Here is a 15,525-nt window from a genome sequence, read left to right on the forward strand (position 1 = left end):
GAATCACATTCCACACACGCAACGCCCTTCTCTCTACCCCACCCCTCCCGACGTACCAAACAATTGTTGTGCTTGTTGTGTGTGCCGTTTTAATGAACGAGCAAATCGGGCGAATTCGGGGAAAAGTTGAACCGTCCGCGAAGGGTGCGCGTTCAAGTTCACCGCGCTGAAAGGCGCCGGCACGGGCATCCATAATGTGCACACACCGCACGATGATGTCACGCAAGGACTGCAACACCCCTTGCAGTGTTTCCACCGCTTTCTTGATTTTCCTTTCGATTCCTTGTTCTTTCTCGCTGCGGAAAAGCGGAACCTGCGTCCCCTTTGCGCGGAAATGGCACAGTGAAGGAAAAGCAAAACAATGCCTTGTGTTGTGCTCGAAGGGTTGATTCTCAAGGCGGGTGGCGGTGGTGGTGATTGCATTCGAAACGGCACCCCCGCGGTCGTACCTTTGTTTGCGTGCCCCGAATACGCGGGGTAGCACGTGTCCAGGCGTCAGGATTCGCTTCCTACAGGACGACGGGCTGCCTTACGGTTTCCTTTGGTGTGTTGGTGAAACACGCGGATGGGTGTGTTTGTGTTCTCCCCCCCTCCCGGGGTGCACTGTTTACGTTCTGGCAAGTGCAGAATGCCGGCAAAAGTCACCGAGCGCGACTTCTGCGCGGATGTCCTTGCGAGTTTTCGAAACGAAACGGGAGGCGGCGGGACGGGACGGGACGGAACGGAATTTTCGAAACTGTCTCCAGCCCATCGAAACGGGGAATCGGATGCGCCGGCGCACATCCCGCGGCCAGTACCTGTTCGGGTTCGGGCTGGGGAAACCCGCTGGACGATCGGGCACCCGGGACCGAATATATCCTGTGCGGCACGGACCGTTTCCCATTCAGTCTTCGAGCAACCGTCGGTACGGACAAGTGCGAAATATTTATTGTGCAACTCACCTGGACCACCGGTGGATCCTGTTGGAGTGAAAGAGAGCGAAGTGGTGGCGTTGAAGCAGTGTTCCCGTGTGATATATATATCTAGTTGTATTTCTTTTCCCCCTTTGCTGTGTTTTCCCTCACTCGTACGCTCGCGGTACCCCAAAAGCGCACACTGCAGATTAAGCTTCCAGTATTAAAGAGCCATCTCCCTGTCGGTGGTAACCGGAGTTGTGAAGGGATAGTATTTTAACGGTAAAAAGGAAAATCTCTTGCCTTTCCACTTGCCACTTGCCGTCCTATCTTTTGCTGGTGCAAAGGACATGCAGTGGCAGTAATATCCTTACGCCCGTATTTTTTTCTCCCTCTTCTTCGCGGTTGTGGTGGTGGTGGGTTTTCAGCCCAAGGAAGGTTGCTGCTCGGTACGGCACTCCATTTAGCGGCCATCTTGCTCGGGCAGGACCGACCACCATTTGCTCGGTGAAAAAACGGGAATTCGTCTCGTTTGGAACGAGTTTTGATTAATCGTTTCGCTTTTCCTGGTGCCGGTGTAGAGTAGCTTCGGTTTAAGACTAGGATAGTGCTTAAAGAAAGGGAAAAGGAGAAAACGCAAATAAATTCATACCAGCGCCCTCGCAGCACCTCACGGATGTAGGACAGTGCGCTCGTCGGTATATTATGCAATCAATCGAACCGTGGGTGCGCTTATTAGTGGTGGCAAGTTCAACGGTGGCAGCACACACCGAGGGTTCACCGTAGAAAAACAGCGCCGTGGGAGCGAGAGAAAGCAGAAGTAAAACGTGCCCCACCACGCCAGCCGTCCTCTGGTTTGATCCGTGCCGTAGTTGGTTTTCCCTGTACGCTCTCGAATACACAAGGGCTAGGGCACGTACGGCAGAGGAAAAAAAGGAAACACAAAAAAAAAAAAAACAAGCGAGCCCACTAAATCTGGTACGGTCACGTTGCAACTGGGCAACGTTTATGCAGGGCATTGCAGCACGCCACGGAAGGGTTTGCGACCGGCTTGGGGCTTAATCGATCGAACCTGAGGGACCTGCCTTGCAATGGTCACGGAAAATGGAACACAGGTGAGTGGGAGGGGGTGGTAAATGCAGTAAAGGACAGGAAAAACTGCAGTAGCAAGACGATACTTTGGTTGTATGGTTTGATTTTTAATTTGGGTCATTACAAGGGTATGGAGTAAGATTGCGGGAACAGAGAGTAGAGAGAAAAAGATTAACGACGGTTTGAGTAGAAAATTTAAAAAATATGAAAAATACATCACTTTTTTTTTGTCGAATCAATATCATGCCCATACAAAAGGATTACTCATGTACTCATTTTAAGAAACATACTATTCCACTACTACCAAAACTCAAACCAAACGCAACTCAAACCAAACTAGCTATCCGTAAAAATCCTTTGTGTGGAAACAAACATCTCTATTACAAAAGAAAAACTTCTGTATCTGCCGGAAATGGCCAGCAAGCGCGATGAAAAGCACTGACGGAAATTTTGCTCCCATCAGGGAAAAAATCCCATCAATGCCGCAGAGCGATCGATATTGTGCCCCGGTCGACGCGCTGTGCGCTGTCGTGTAGTGGTGTGCATGCACACTGCGAGAATCACCATAGACCGAGCAAGGAAGAGAGAGAGAGAGCAAAGAAAACCAAACTAAGTGGAAATAGATGCGAGAAAGAAAGAGAGCGAGATAGAACGAGGGAAAGAATGGGATGTGTTGGGAAAAGGGACACGAAAAGGATATAGAGGGTCCAGACCAAGAGCAGATCTGATGGAAGGGAACGGGAACGGCACATTTTTCGTCGAAGTTGAAACCGTTCAGCTCCAAGCACTTGCCCGTCTCAGAATGTCTCAGACAACGCGAAATACAAAGCGCTGTGGATTCACCGCAGGACCTTTGGTGGGTCGGTGAAAATGCGGAAAACCATTGCGGAAAGGACAACCATCGTGAGCTCTAAGGAAGGTTGCCTCCCTTTGCGGAGCTCACGAACACAGACGCAGGCGAACGGAAAAAGGCCTGACCGGAACAACGGAACCGACACGCACATACTCTCGCTTGCAGGATATTTTCCGCACACATACACGCACACACACACACACACACACACACACACGTGCAGGCACGGAAACCGTCTACCATGGCCGGCGGATGGTATCTCGCAAAATGGCAGTCTCGGTAGAGTATTAGCAGGAAAAAAATCCCTTCCAAGTACGGCTTTTCCCGTCTGGGTCGTTTCGGAAAATCTGGCTGATGATGAAAATCATTCTCAGAAAAAGAAAATAAAATGAAATCAATCCGTCTACCACCTGGCTCGCAGTATCGATTATACGCCCATTAAGCGGAAAAACGAACAACCAGCTACGGTGGATTTGTTTCTGGCGAGAAATGTCCTCTAGAACAAACAACAAACCAATGCCTACTGCCAACAACTTGTCGCTAAGGCACATCAATCACGCAGTTTGTGTGTGTGTATGTGTGTGTGCATGGAAATTGCCCTCCACACGATATGGTAATTTGACATTCTAGCAAATGAAACGAGCCCTATTCTCCTTCGCTCCTAGCCCTCACGGTTCCACCCGAAGGTAATCAAGCCGACAAGCCTACCGGTTGGAAATACGGCTTGTTTGGGTTTGCGGCAAGGTTGAAGGGAAGGGGTGCCGGACGGTGGCAGCCTGAAATTTTGCCTGTAACATTTTCAACTGTGTTTGGGTGCGGTCGTCCTCGTGATCGAACGGGTTGAGCAAACTCCGTACGTATGTGGATACACCTATGACCGCGTCCACACGGCATCGTAGCGTAGCGATTTTGACACTCCGTCGTAGTGTCAACTATTTTTTATGGCCGTGGCTAAGGCCTCTCGACCAACATTTTCACTACGACGGAGTGTCAAAATCGCTACGCTACTATGCCGTGTGGACGCGGGGTATGACGCATGGTGTTTTGCTCTGGGATCCCATGGTTCATGGATCTAACATTCAAACATTACTCGAGTCGAAGAAGGAAAAGGCAAACGGCTGCAGAAAAAGAGGAGTATTTTACTGGTTATGTGTAATAAAATGACGTTTGATCTACCCATATGAAATGCGCCAAATATTGAAATGTTTGTATAACTGTTTGATTTATTAGAAATTGGTATAATTTGAATAATTACATTCGAGGGTTTATAGAAACTTTGAAAAATGTCATATTCAACAAAAAATACATCACGCTCCACAATTTTGGCCTAAGCGAGCTGTGTATTAAGATTACATACAAAAATGGCACAGTTAGATCTAGATCGACGTTACTAATATTATGGCTTACTGTCTTATAATGCTTTTAGTCGTTCGCTTGATACTTTTCTTGGATTGTTAATACCAACCCTTGTAAACCCTTATTAGACGAGGGCATTTTCTGTCATCTTTGCCCAGTATTTTTCTGCCAAAATTGGTTTTTGACATAAAAATGCTGTCCGCTCGTGTAATAACGCAAAATTCCACAAAATGTGTTTTGCAGTTAATTGATCATTTTCATGTTTGAATTTAGCGTATTTTAGCAACCTAGAGTAACGAACCAAATCTGTTGCAAACAACAGAGCAAAAAGTAAATAAATCGCCACTTTGACATAAAAATACTAGTCGAAAGAAAATCGGAACCGGTCGTGCCCGGCCACTTGACACTATCTTCCAAAATCGACGGACAGAAATATTCCTCGTCTAATAAGGGTATTATACGCGATTGATCGTCACACAGAATATTGGCTATTCGAACAAATAAATGGGATACAACAGAGGTTTTTACCGTTATATCCATTTACACAATGTCATTAACTACACTTAGTTCGTAGCTTTCTAGAATTTTTACAGTGGAACATAACAAAATTCTCATTACAGTTGTAAAAGGAAATGAAAGTTGTTGTTTGTTTTACTCTATTGAATATTATTAACAAATATCGTAGAGACAACTTGTATCGAGAAAAGGCATTTATATAATTGAAGCTTGGATGATATTCGGAGTTGTGTTCAAGTTTCGTAGAAATTGTCTAAAAGTATTTTTTAAAAGGATAAGAAAATTTAGAATTGTATGTCAACGCTTGGGTTCGTAAGTGCGTATATTGTGCCATGAACATGAAAGCAAAACATTAATCTATTCCTTGTTCTATCACACGGTTTTTCTATGTATGTTGAAAAAGGTATGTCAAAAGCAAAGAGCTCAAGCTAGACGATGGATACATACCTTTTGACATTTAATCATAGGTATGTAGAATCGAATTAAAGTGAAATAAGAAAACTTCGACATGTGCTTGCTTGGGACGCAACTGTTCGTTATCCGAAAACTTCGAAATTGAACACACCGTATTCCATTTTGCATGCCAAATGCAACGTTTCATCTGGCAAAGTTCCAGCAAACACTTTGCCTGCATTAATTTGAAAGCACTCTAACACTCTAGCGTATCGTGCGCTGCTAAAGGGAAGATTCTGCGTTCGTACTGTGCGTGATCGAAATCATTGATTGTTTGGAGGACGAAAGAAACCAAAAAAAAAAAAAAACGCCATCCCACCGGCCCAGTTTGGTCATTAGGCGGTTGGTGGTAGGAAGGTTTTTGGGCGGTGGCCAATAAGCCTGCTTTTCGCTTAACTTGCATTCGCAGTGAGTAAAAAACGAGTTTTCCAAATTTGCCTCATTTGTCAATGCACGAAGTTTGTTGGCTTGTTGGGTATATAAAATGTCGTCTGTGTGTGTTTGTGTGTATTTTTGCGACTCGAGGAAAAAACGCTATAAAGCATGACGCAAATAAACAAATTCAAAGGCTTGCCAGCTAGTTTATGCTTCGTCCTGAAGAACTTTTGTCCTCTCATCCTTTTGAAGTTCGTAGCTCCCTTTCGATCGATAGTTCCGTACAACTGAGCTACTTTAGCTGCGTCCGAATGTGTCGCAATAAAGATTTTGTCACGCTGGCACGGGTGAACTTTGGCCGAGCAGGTCTTGCTAGGGATGACCTTTGCCGTCCGGCACCGAGATGGCGCGTTCGGGGCGCAGTGGAACACATTATTCACAATTATATCACCGTCGGAAATCCGGCTCGCTGTATCCGCCCAGCGTCCAAATGTCAGCCGATGTGATGAGGTGTATGCTTGGTGTACGCCAGACAGCCTGGCTCGGTCGGGCAACCCGCCTTAACGGCCGTGTGCAACACGACGAAAGCTGGCATGATGTAATGGTGCCCATGCTGTCAGCGGAGCTTCCGGCGATAGTTCTGCTGACGCCAGCGAAAAGCTTCCTCTCCTCCCCACGTAGATGCTTCCTGGGAGACGGTGTCGGACGAATGCTGGCACATAAAAGTATTTCGTGGTATCAAGAAATATGGAGTACACTTTGGGGTATTTTTTTTTTTTACCACGTCTTACCAGCCTCGAGCACCTTGGCGCAGAATGAAGGCAATTGCGAGCACGGAGTTGACCGGCTTGCCTGGTGGCACGGAGATTCCTGCACGGCATTCCCAGTATACTGCATTATGACATAGGCACGGATCGATCCGCTGGCTCTCTCTAGCGCCCGCCCGGAGGCCGGTAGGTTCAACCATTCGGTACGGTGAAGAACAGCCGGAGCTCTATGGCACATCTCGGACTGGCTACCGTGCCATTCGGTGACTGGAAGCCATCGGAGATTGATGAAGTCGAGCATCCGAGAGTAGTAGTGATACGTTCTTGCGTACCGGAACTTAGTATGCTGCCGGAGGCGCCTGTGTAAACTCTTGTGCTTTCGTGTGTGCGCAGGAATTCTCGGAATCTGGAGCACTTTTTCGCAGAAGCTCCAATTCAGTGCAAGAAGTGACGCTGGACAGAAAGGGAGTGTGTGTTTGGTGAAATGAAACGTTCATAAGAAAATTTATACTTCATAGAGTTAATCTGTTGTCAAAGAACACTATAATGGTAAATGAATTGATGGAATAAATTATGAGCATAAGTTGTGCATAGTTTTATCTTGATATATTCGGTTGAAAGAAAGTTTAAAAAAACTTGTGTGTAATTAAAAGAAAATGTGAAAAAAACCTACTCTACGTGTAGAACATCGTATCGCCCAAGGATGATTTTTAATTTGAATCAACAATATCAATTCTAATGAAACGGAGTTTTATCTTTCAAAGAAGTTTTTAAATTTAAACCTAGGATAAGTAGTCCTATGTTGAAGAATTGTGAAATTTTGCTCGCATCTATTCAAACCTCGTGACGTTTTATTTGTTTTATCTTGTTTAAAAAAAAGTGAATTTTCATTATATTTTCATTATTCAATAAGTTCTAGTGTAGTTAAATTTAAGTGATTCTATTTTTGTTTCAATCGTGGTATGTAAGATGATGTATAAATGTATTTCTTCTGTTCTGTTTCATTGCAGTCTGATGGAAACACATCGTTCCTGCGTGCCGCTAGGGCAGGCAACTTGGAGAAAGTACTGGAACATCTAAAAAACAACATTGATATTAATACTTGCAATGCGGTAAGTAATGTTCATGCGTATTTTGCAACTGGTTGTGAAATTCCTCAGATCATAAAGGGTGGCGATAGGTGAAGTGTATTTCATGGTGAGAGTTGAGTTTATTTGTAACGGCAGTTACAACGAAGTACACTGGATACGTCCGAGCAAAGGAAGTTAAAAGAAGTGGTGCGAAAAATGGAACGTAAATTTATCTTCTTTCCATGGGAGAAAATGGTGCAAAATCCTGTCGTAAAATTTCTGCTTCATGCTGCAAGTAAGTAACGCCAGATGTCGCCACCGCGCTGATCATCGTCCAGGATCGGCGTATTCTTTCGCCGTTTGAGTTTTCGTTTACGGTTCGTCGTACGCCGGAAGTGCGCATGCCTCTTCGTCAGCCGAGACCGCGTCCTCCACGAACACTGCGTGTGGTGGTGGAGGGGAAAGTTAGCACTCGTACTTCCTGAATTCGAAGAAGATTTCAATGCGCAGGACAGTGATGTCGGGTGGTTGGTCCTGCGCTCACGAACGCCGGGACCCCTCGGATCCATCGTCGGGCCGGCGATATGCCGAATGGTAGGTGCGCTACGATGTGTCAGGCTAACGACGCCGACAGCGACATCTGTCGGAAAACAGTTGTCGTACAGGACACGGCCTATAGCAAAACAAGATGAAATGTACGAAACGGTGTGTTAGGTTATGGTTCGGTGTCGGGTTTCCGTGAAAGTGAAAGTCATCAGCATCGGCATGGCCGACCCCGTGTTGAGTGGTATTGGTGTGCACGATCGGTGACGGGGCCGCTGAGTGAGTGATTGTGTCATGACAAATCAACAACCTGCCCGTGGGGGTTTTGTGCCAGACTGACATGGGATACGTATGGACATTAATGGGGGGCAAATAGAAAAGAGTGAAAAGGACTGTTACGAAGCGAAAGTGTGTCCTGTGTGTCGCTTCCCTTTATAAAACAATAAACAGGTGCGCGTTTGGTAGCGTTTGACGTTTCGTATTTTCTTTTCCGCCCCTCTCTCGTTGCTCACAGAATGGCTTGAATGCACTGCATCTGGCGTCGAAGGATGGCCATGTCGCGGTCGTGTCGGAGTTGCTGGCCCGTGGAGCCACGGTCGATGCGGCCACGAAGAAGGGCAACACCGCGCTGCATATTGCGTCGCTGGCCGGCCAGGAAGACGTGGTGAAGTTGCTAATCAAGCACGGAGCCTCGGTGAACGTGCAGTCGCAGAATGGGTTCACGCCGCTGTACATGGCGGCCCAGGAGAACCACGACTCGGTGGTGCGACTGCTGCTGTCGACTGGCGCGAACCAAAGCCTGGCCACCGAGGATGGCTTTACTCCGCTGGCCGTGGCTATGCAGCAGGGCCACGATAAGGTCGTGGCGGTGCTGCTCGAGAGCGACACGCGTGGCAAGGTGCGCCTACCGGCCCTGCACATTGCCGCCAAGAAAGATGACGTGAAGGCGGCGACGCTGCTGCTAGAGGTAACGATCAGTAGTCCACGAGGTGGACGGAACGAGAGAGTAATTAAGCATTTGTCTGCTTTTCCGCATCGTGTAGAATGACCATAATCCGGACGTGACGTCCAAGTCGGGCTTCACGCCGCTGCACATCGCTTCGCACTACGGCAACGAGGCCATGGCCAACCTGCTCATCCAGAAGGGGGCCGACGTGAACTACGCCGCCAAGCACAACATCAGCCCGCTGCATGTGGCCGCCAAGTGGGGTAAGACTAATATGGTGGCGCTGCTGCTGGAGAAGGGCGCCAACATCGAGAGCAAGACGCGCGATGGCCTCACGCCGCTTCACTGCGCCGCTCGCTCAGGTCACGAGCAGGTCGTCGATATGCTGCTCGAGCGAGGCGCCCCCATCAGCTCGAAGACGAAGAATGGGTTGGCCCCGCTGCATATGGCCGCACAGGGCGAGCACGTGGACGCCGCTCGTATCCTGCTCTACCATCGCGCTCCAGTCGACGAGGTGACCGTCGACTACCTGACGGCGCTCCACGTGGCCGCCCACTGTGGTCACGTGCGCGTCGCGAAGCTGCTTCTCGATCGTAATGCGGACGCGAACGCCCGTGCCCTGAACGGGTTCACGCCGCTGCACATCGCCTGCAAGAAGAATCGCATCAAGGTGGTGGAGCTGCTGCTGAAGCACGGCGCCAGCATCAGCGCCACGACCGAGAGTGGCCTGACGCCGCTCCACGTGGCCTCGTTCATGGGGTGCATGAACATCGTCATCTATCTGCTGCAGCACGACGCCAGCCCGGACGTGCCGACTGTGCGCGGCGAAACGCCTCTGCATCTTGCGGCCAGAGCCAATCAGGTGAGTGTGGGATTGGAATACTACCACGATGTCACCAAATAATGGAGCTCGTCACGCGATGGAGACGCCTAGTACTTTACACGTAATTACTTCTCCAAAAGCACACACTATCTGTACTAGCAATTAAAGGGTCTATGGTTGACTCAAAAGAGTTCAGCTTGTTAAACTAATACGAGTTAGCTTCTTGTATATTTCTTAATGTTTTGAACATTTTTCCTTTATTCACGGCAGTAACGGCCGTCTTCGAACATGAATGCCGATATTTACTCACCTTTTCCTTCACTTGGCGTACAATCGTTCTTGACTTCTGAAATATATGAACAAATATTTTGCTGTTCAGTTTCAGTTCAGTTATTTACAAAAAATCTTTTATAACCAACAAACAAAGTTGTTATTAATTCAAATATTGAACCGTTTTTATGTATAAAATATTTTTATTTAACCCTATATTCACATCAGTAATAATGTTATGTACTGAACTCTGGAAACTTTACCTTCAGATGAAACAATAATTGGCACGTACTAAGAATAATTAACTTTTATCTTCATCATTTTTTTAAGATGGTAAAGAATACATTTATAAAGCCTGTCCGTCATTTTAAATTGCAGATAAAACTTTGTGTCTCATGATTTTGCAATAAAGAGATGCATTGAACTTAACTTCATGCCATTGGCACAAGACAAATCTTGCCAAGTAGCTGGTGATATAATCACCTTAATTTTATTAATTTTGATAGTATCATAAATATACAAGAAAACGAAACCGAAAACTTACAAGAATACTTAAAATACGCCACTTGTAAAACACAATTTAAGTTTACAGTTTTAATACCCAATAACTGCAACACTTTGCTAACATCTTCTCTTCAACGTTAATTCATCTTTAATTCTCACTCACTATATTCCTTTTTCCAGACCGACATCATACGCATTCTGCTACGCAACGGTGCGCAGGTTGATGCCCGCGCCCGTGAACAGCAAACGCCGCTGCACATCGCGTCGCGCCTCGGCAACGTCGACATCGTCATGCTGCTGCTGCAGCACGGTGCGCAGGTTGACGCGGTCACGAAGGACATGTACACCGCCCTGCACATCGCCGCCAAGGAGGGCCAGGATGAGGTAAAGAATCTCGTTGCCAAGAAACTCATGGATCACATAGACACCGTCTATCTGATGCAGCTGTTTTGGATACGGCATCAGGAGTATTTCATTTAAACAGTGCTGATGGTGGGTGGGCACTCTTATGTAGCGCTAACATTGCCGGCGATCCTCTTACGGTGCGTGATGCAACCAAAGATTCAACCGCATAAGCCGGTGGAAGCTAGAGACAGGGAGAAGAACGACGAGCGCAGCTCGAAGGAAGCTAGAAACAAAGTGTTTGTGTCTGTGTGCCATAGTAGACATATCATGTACGACGAATTTACAGGGAACAGGGAAAACAATCATTAAATGACTTAGGCTTAATCGATGCATCGACAAGTAAAAACAACAAAATGCACAACGAACGCTATGAGCAAACTGATGATGAAACGACGAACGACTCCGCACATCAACTGGGAATGGTTTAATGTTGATTGCTTCGGGTTATTTCATGCCTCCGTAAATTATTCTTTTATCCCTAGCTTAAGTTTATGCATATGATTTTATAATTTTCTTACTATACGTTTAATAAAGTCTCTCCGGCTGATGGGTTCGAGTAGCTAAACAAGCGACTTCACCCAAGGACCAATAATCAGGATGTTCTGTTTCGTTTTCCTTCTTTCATTCATTATAATTATTTCACTTTATGTTCATTCGTACTACGCGGTAGGCTTTCCCTAGGATGGTTCCAGCAGATTTTATTTTCAAGTGCTTGCTTTTATTTCGAATCAAGGAAGGTTGAGATCAGGTGCTTCACCACGCAATGCGGAAGTATTCCACCGTAACAATACCAGGCAGGTAAAGCGAGTGTAGTTGTTCGAGTTTGGTTTTGTTTTTCGTTTGAACGTTCCGTTGACCGTTAATATACCTCCCTTTTTTGAGTTTGCATTTGCTTTCGTACACTTTAACGTTCGCCACGGTGCAGGTTATCGCCGTGGCTGTTTGTTTGGTGTTTGGAATAACCGCTTGTGTTTCCGTTTTTTCTGCATTCAAATGGTTGGTGCCCGAACAACCGTTAACTGTTAATCATTCCTGCGTTTCTCGACTATGAACCCGTTACCCACGCACCTGAGAACGCTGAACGTGTATCAGCCGAGTCGGGACGAAGGGCTGTTGAGGAAAGCCAACGGAAACGTGTACACATACGCAAACAAAGACATAGGCGGTGTCTAATACGGTTCCACTTTCCATCGTTATAGGTCGCTGCTGTTTTGCTGGACAACGGGGCGCAGATCGATGCGACCACCAAGAAGGGCTTCACGCCGCTGCACCTGACCGCCAAGTACGGCCACATGAAGGTGGCCGAGCTGCTGCTGGAGAAGAATGCACCGGTTGACGCACAGGGAAAGAACGGCGTTACCCCGCTGCATGTTGCCAGCCACTACGATCATCAGAACGTGGCGATGCTGCTGCTAGAGAAGGGCGCTAGCCCGCACGCGACGGCCAAGAACGGCCATACGCCGCTGCATATCGCGGCGCGCAAGAACCAGATGGATATCGCCAACACGCTGCTACGGTACGAGGCTCAGGCGAATGCGGAGAGTAAGGCCGGTTTCACGCCGTTGCATCTGAGCGCCCAGGAGGGCCATACCGAGATGTCGGGACTGCTGCTGGAGCATAAGGCAGATCCGGATCATCAGGCTCGCAATGGGCTTACGCCGATGCACTTGTGCGCACAGGAGGATCGCGTCAGCGTGGCGCAGGTTCTTGTGAAGCACGGTGCTAACACGCAGGCCGCCACGAAGGCCGGCTATACGCCGCTGCACGTTGCGTCGCACTTTGGACAGGCCAACATGGTACGCTATCTGATCGAGCAGCAGGTCGATGTCAACGCTTCCACCGGCATCGGCTACACTCCGCTCCACCAAGCTTCGCAGCAAGGACACTGCCACATTGTTAACATACTGCTGGAGAACCAAGCTGATCCAAATGCTATTACTAATGTAAGTTGGTTATGGACGGCTACCGAGGTCCCATCTGATCAACCTTTTTTTTTTCTCACCTACATTCAGAATGGACAAACATCGCTGAAGATTGCCCAAAAGCTAGGGTACATCAGCGTGCTCGATTCGCTGAAATCCGTCACGGATTCCAAGAGTACTCCCGAGCAACCGCCATCGGAGGAGAAGTATCGCGTCGTCGCACCGGAGGCGATGCACGAAACGTTTATGTCCGATTCCGAAGAGGAAGGAGGTGAGATACCAGCGGCTTCACCAGGGGCGATCAGTTCGTCAAAGGGTTCATTTTGCGCATTACAGGTGAAGACACCGTCCTGTCGGACCAACCGTATCGTTATCTAACGGTGGACGAGATGAAATCGCTCGGCGATGACTCGCTGCCGATCGATGTGACTCGCGACGAGCGGATGGACTCGAACAAGATGGTGCAGAGCGGTGACTCGCACCAGTTCCCGCCGACCGCGCTGGAAGATTCGATCAGTCCGCAGCACGCATCGATGGTGCAGTCCGGCATCTCGGCCGCCGACTTTACCGACAACATCAACATCGAGCGTCACTCGCACGTGGGGTAGGTTCGGTGGGATTGGGTGGGATTGGTCTGAATGCTAATGGTGATGGGTTTTGTTGACTAATCCCGAAATGTTGCACTTTACCACTTGTTTCCTCGCATTTTTTAACGCTTTCACTGACGATTGGATGTTAATGTTCATTTGCTTGCGTACTAACAGAAAGCTTCACTGGAAGAAGTAAGTTTCGCCAGAAGATCGATCGCGAACCAAGAACTCGGATCGCGCTGGATCGTATGACATAATGAGCTGACGATTAATTTTACTCCACATTGCTGCCGCAGCTTCCTGGTGTCCTTCCTGGTAGATGCTCGTGGTGGAGCCATGCGAGGCTGCCGCCACAGTGGAGTACGCATCATCGTACCGGCCCGGTCGGCCGCACAGCCGACGCGCATCACCTGCCGCTACGTGAAGCCGCAGCGCACGATGCATCCGCCGCCGCTGATGGAGGGCGAGGCGCTAGCCAGCCGGGTGCTGGAGCTGGGCCCGGTCGGTGCGAAGTTCCTCGGACCAGTCATCATGGAGGTGCCCCACTTTGCGTCGCTGCGGGGTAAAGAGCGCGAGATCGTCATCTTGCGCTCGGACAACGGTGAAACCTGGCGCGAACACAACATCGATATGTCGGACGAGATCATCCACGATGTTCTGAACGACTGTTTCGAGCCGGAAGGTGAGTTTCGCTTGTGGTTAAGGTGGTTGAACATCCGAGAAATGTTTGCTATCGTTGTAATTTGCCGAACCGGTCGTTGAGATAAATCTAGGTGCATGGTTTCGGAAAACTTCCTAATGTTCCTCGATCCTTGATTACGCAAAATAAGGAAACTTTACCCAACATTATGCAACTTTAATGTTGTTTATGTTTTGCTGTGCACGGTGCATTGAAAATCAAGAGCGTGTTATTAAAAATCAAGCAATAGTACTGTAGGATCCAAAAATATTGTTCGTATATAAAAAGTGTCTAGTATTGCAGCTAGGAATACTTTTCGCTATTGCTGGTGCAGGAGAAAAATAGGAAAATTATTTTCCCGTTTTTAGTTACAAACCATCAGATGATTTGTATGGTGCTCAGAAATGTGCTTCTTGGTTATCACCAAATAATTGAATCTCGAATAACACTAAATGATATGTGTTGAATAAAGAGCTTTAAAGTCTCTTAAAAAAAAAAAAAATCTGGAGAATAATGGCGACTTGGCAGTGTCAGCAAGTTGCACATAACAGTAAAAAGAGAATATTGTAGCGTTCGTGGTTTTCAGAATTATTAATTATCATACAATATACCGTAGATTAATAAACGAAATAATATTAAACGATTTAGATGATTCAAAATACTTTTAAAAGCCAAACATTGAGCAGAAATTATGTAGCATATAAAATGTAATACATAGATCCGGCACAGAAAATTGACGAGATTATTGATGAAATTTGAATATTAAGCATAAGACAGGGTTGGATTTTTCTAGTTCATAGGTTTACCCAAAACACTACTAACCACTGACTTTTCCTTTCACAGATCTGGCGCAGCTGGACGAATTAGGCGGTGGCCGCATCTGCCGCTTCGTGACGTATGACTTCCCGCAGTACTTTGCGGTCATTTCACGCATCCGTCAGGAGGTGCACGCCATCGGACCCGAGGGTGGCATGGTGTCGAGCACGGTCGTGCCGCAGGTGCAGGCCGTCTTCCCACAGGGAGCGCTCACCAAAAAGATCAAAGTGGGCCTGCAGGTAAATCTGTTCAAACCACGCAAGGGTGTGGCGCCGGAGAAGTTGCGCAAGATAAGCGTCAACCATGTGCCGAAGAAGAAACGTTTCTCGCTGATCTGGTAAATGGGGCAGGCTGTCGACAGAGAGAGAGAGGGGCCTTGCGTGACTTTTATTTGGCAAAATGCAATGATCAAATATTACCCTGCGGGATACGAAAATCGGCAAGGCCGGGACAAACAAATCTCCAAACAATTTTGAATCTTCTACTTGAAAAAAAAGGTTACACTAATTTGACCACGAGGCTGCGGTGCGAGCCCTAATAATGCTCAACTTGATTTACTCTAGTCAATGCAATCAACTCAAAATCTACGTTTAATCTATATGCATGTTTACCAGTAACTTTTAAAAACATAATTTGGTTAGTAAAAGCTTTT

The 15,525-nt window shown here is 47.3% G+C and overlaps 1 protein-coding gene across 1 annotated transcript; it reads left to right on the forward strand.

Moving 5' to 3' along the window:
• Window positions 1–1,048: 1,048 nt before the first annotated feature.
• On the forward strand, window positions 1,049–15,214 carry LOC131259797 (ankyrin-3-like). Its single transcript, XM_058261387.1, is given in 12 exon segments — window positions 1,049–1,175; window positions 1,475–2,008; window positions 7,316–7,417; window positions 8,433–8,885; window positions 8,962–9,726; window positions 10,642–10,845; window positions 12,066–12,809; window positions 12,879–13,059; window positions 13,125–13,401; window positions 13,553–13,570; window positions 13,675–14,060; window positions 14,901–15,214. Coding segments are annotated over 11 exon segments (3,468 nt in total). The 5' UTR covers window positions 1,049–1,175; window positions 1,475–1,984.
• Window positions 15,215–15,525: the final 311 nt, after the last annotated feature.

The sequence above is a fragment of the Anopheles coustani genome, chromosome 3, assembly GCF_943734705.1.
Source record: "Anopheles coustani chromosome 3, idAnoCousDA_361_x.2, whole genome shotgun sequence".
Taxonomy (NCBI): Eukaryota; Metazoa; Arthropoda; class Insecta; order Diptera; family Culicidae; genus Anopheles; species Anopheles coustani.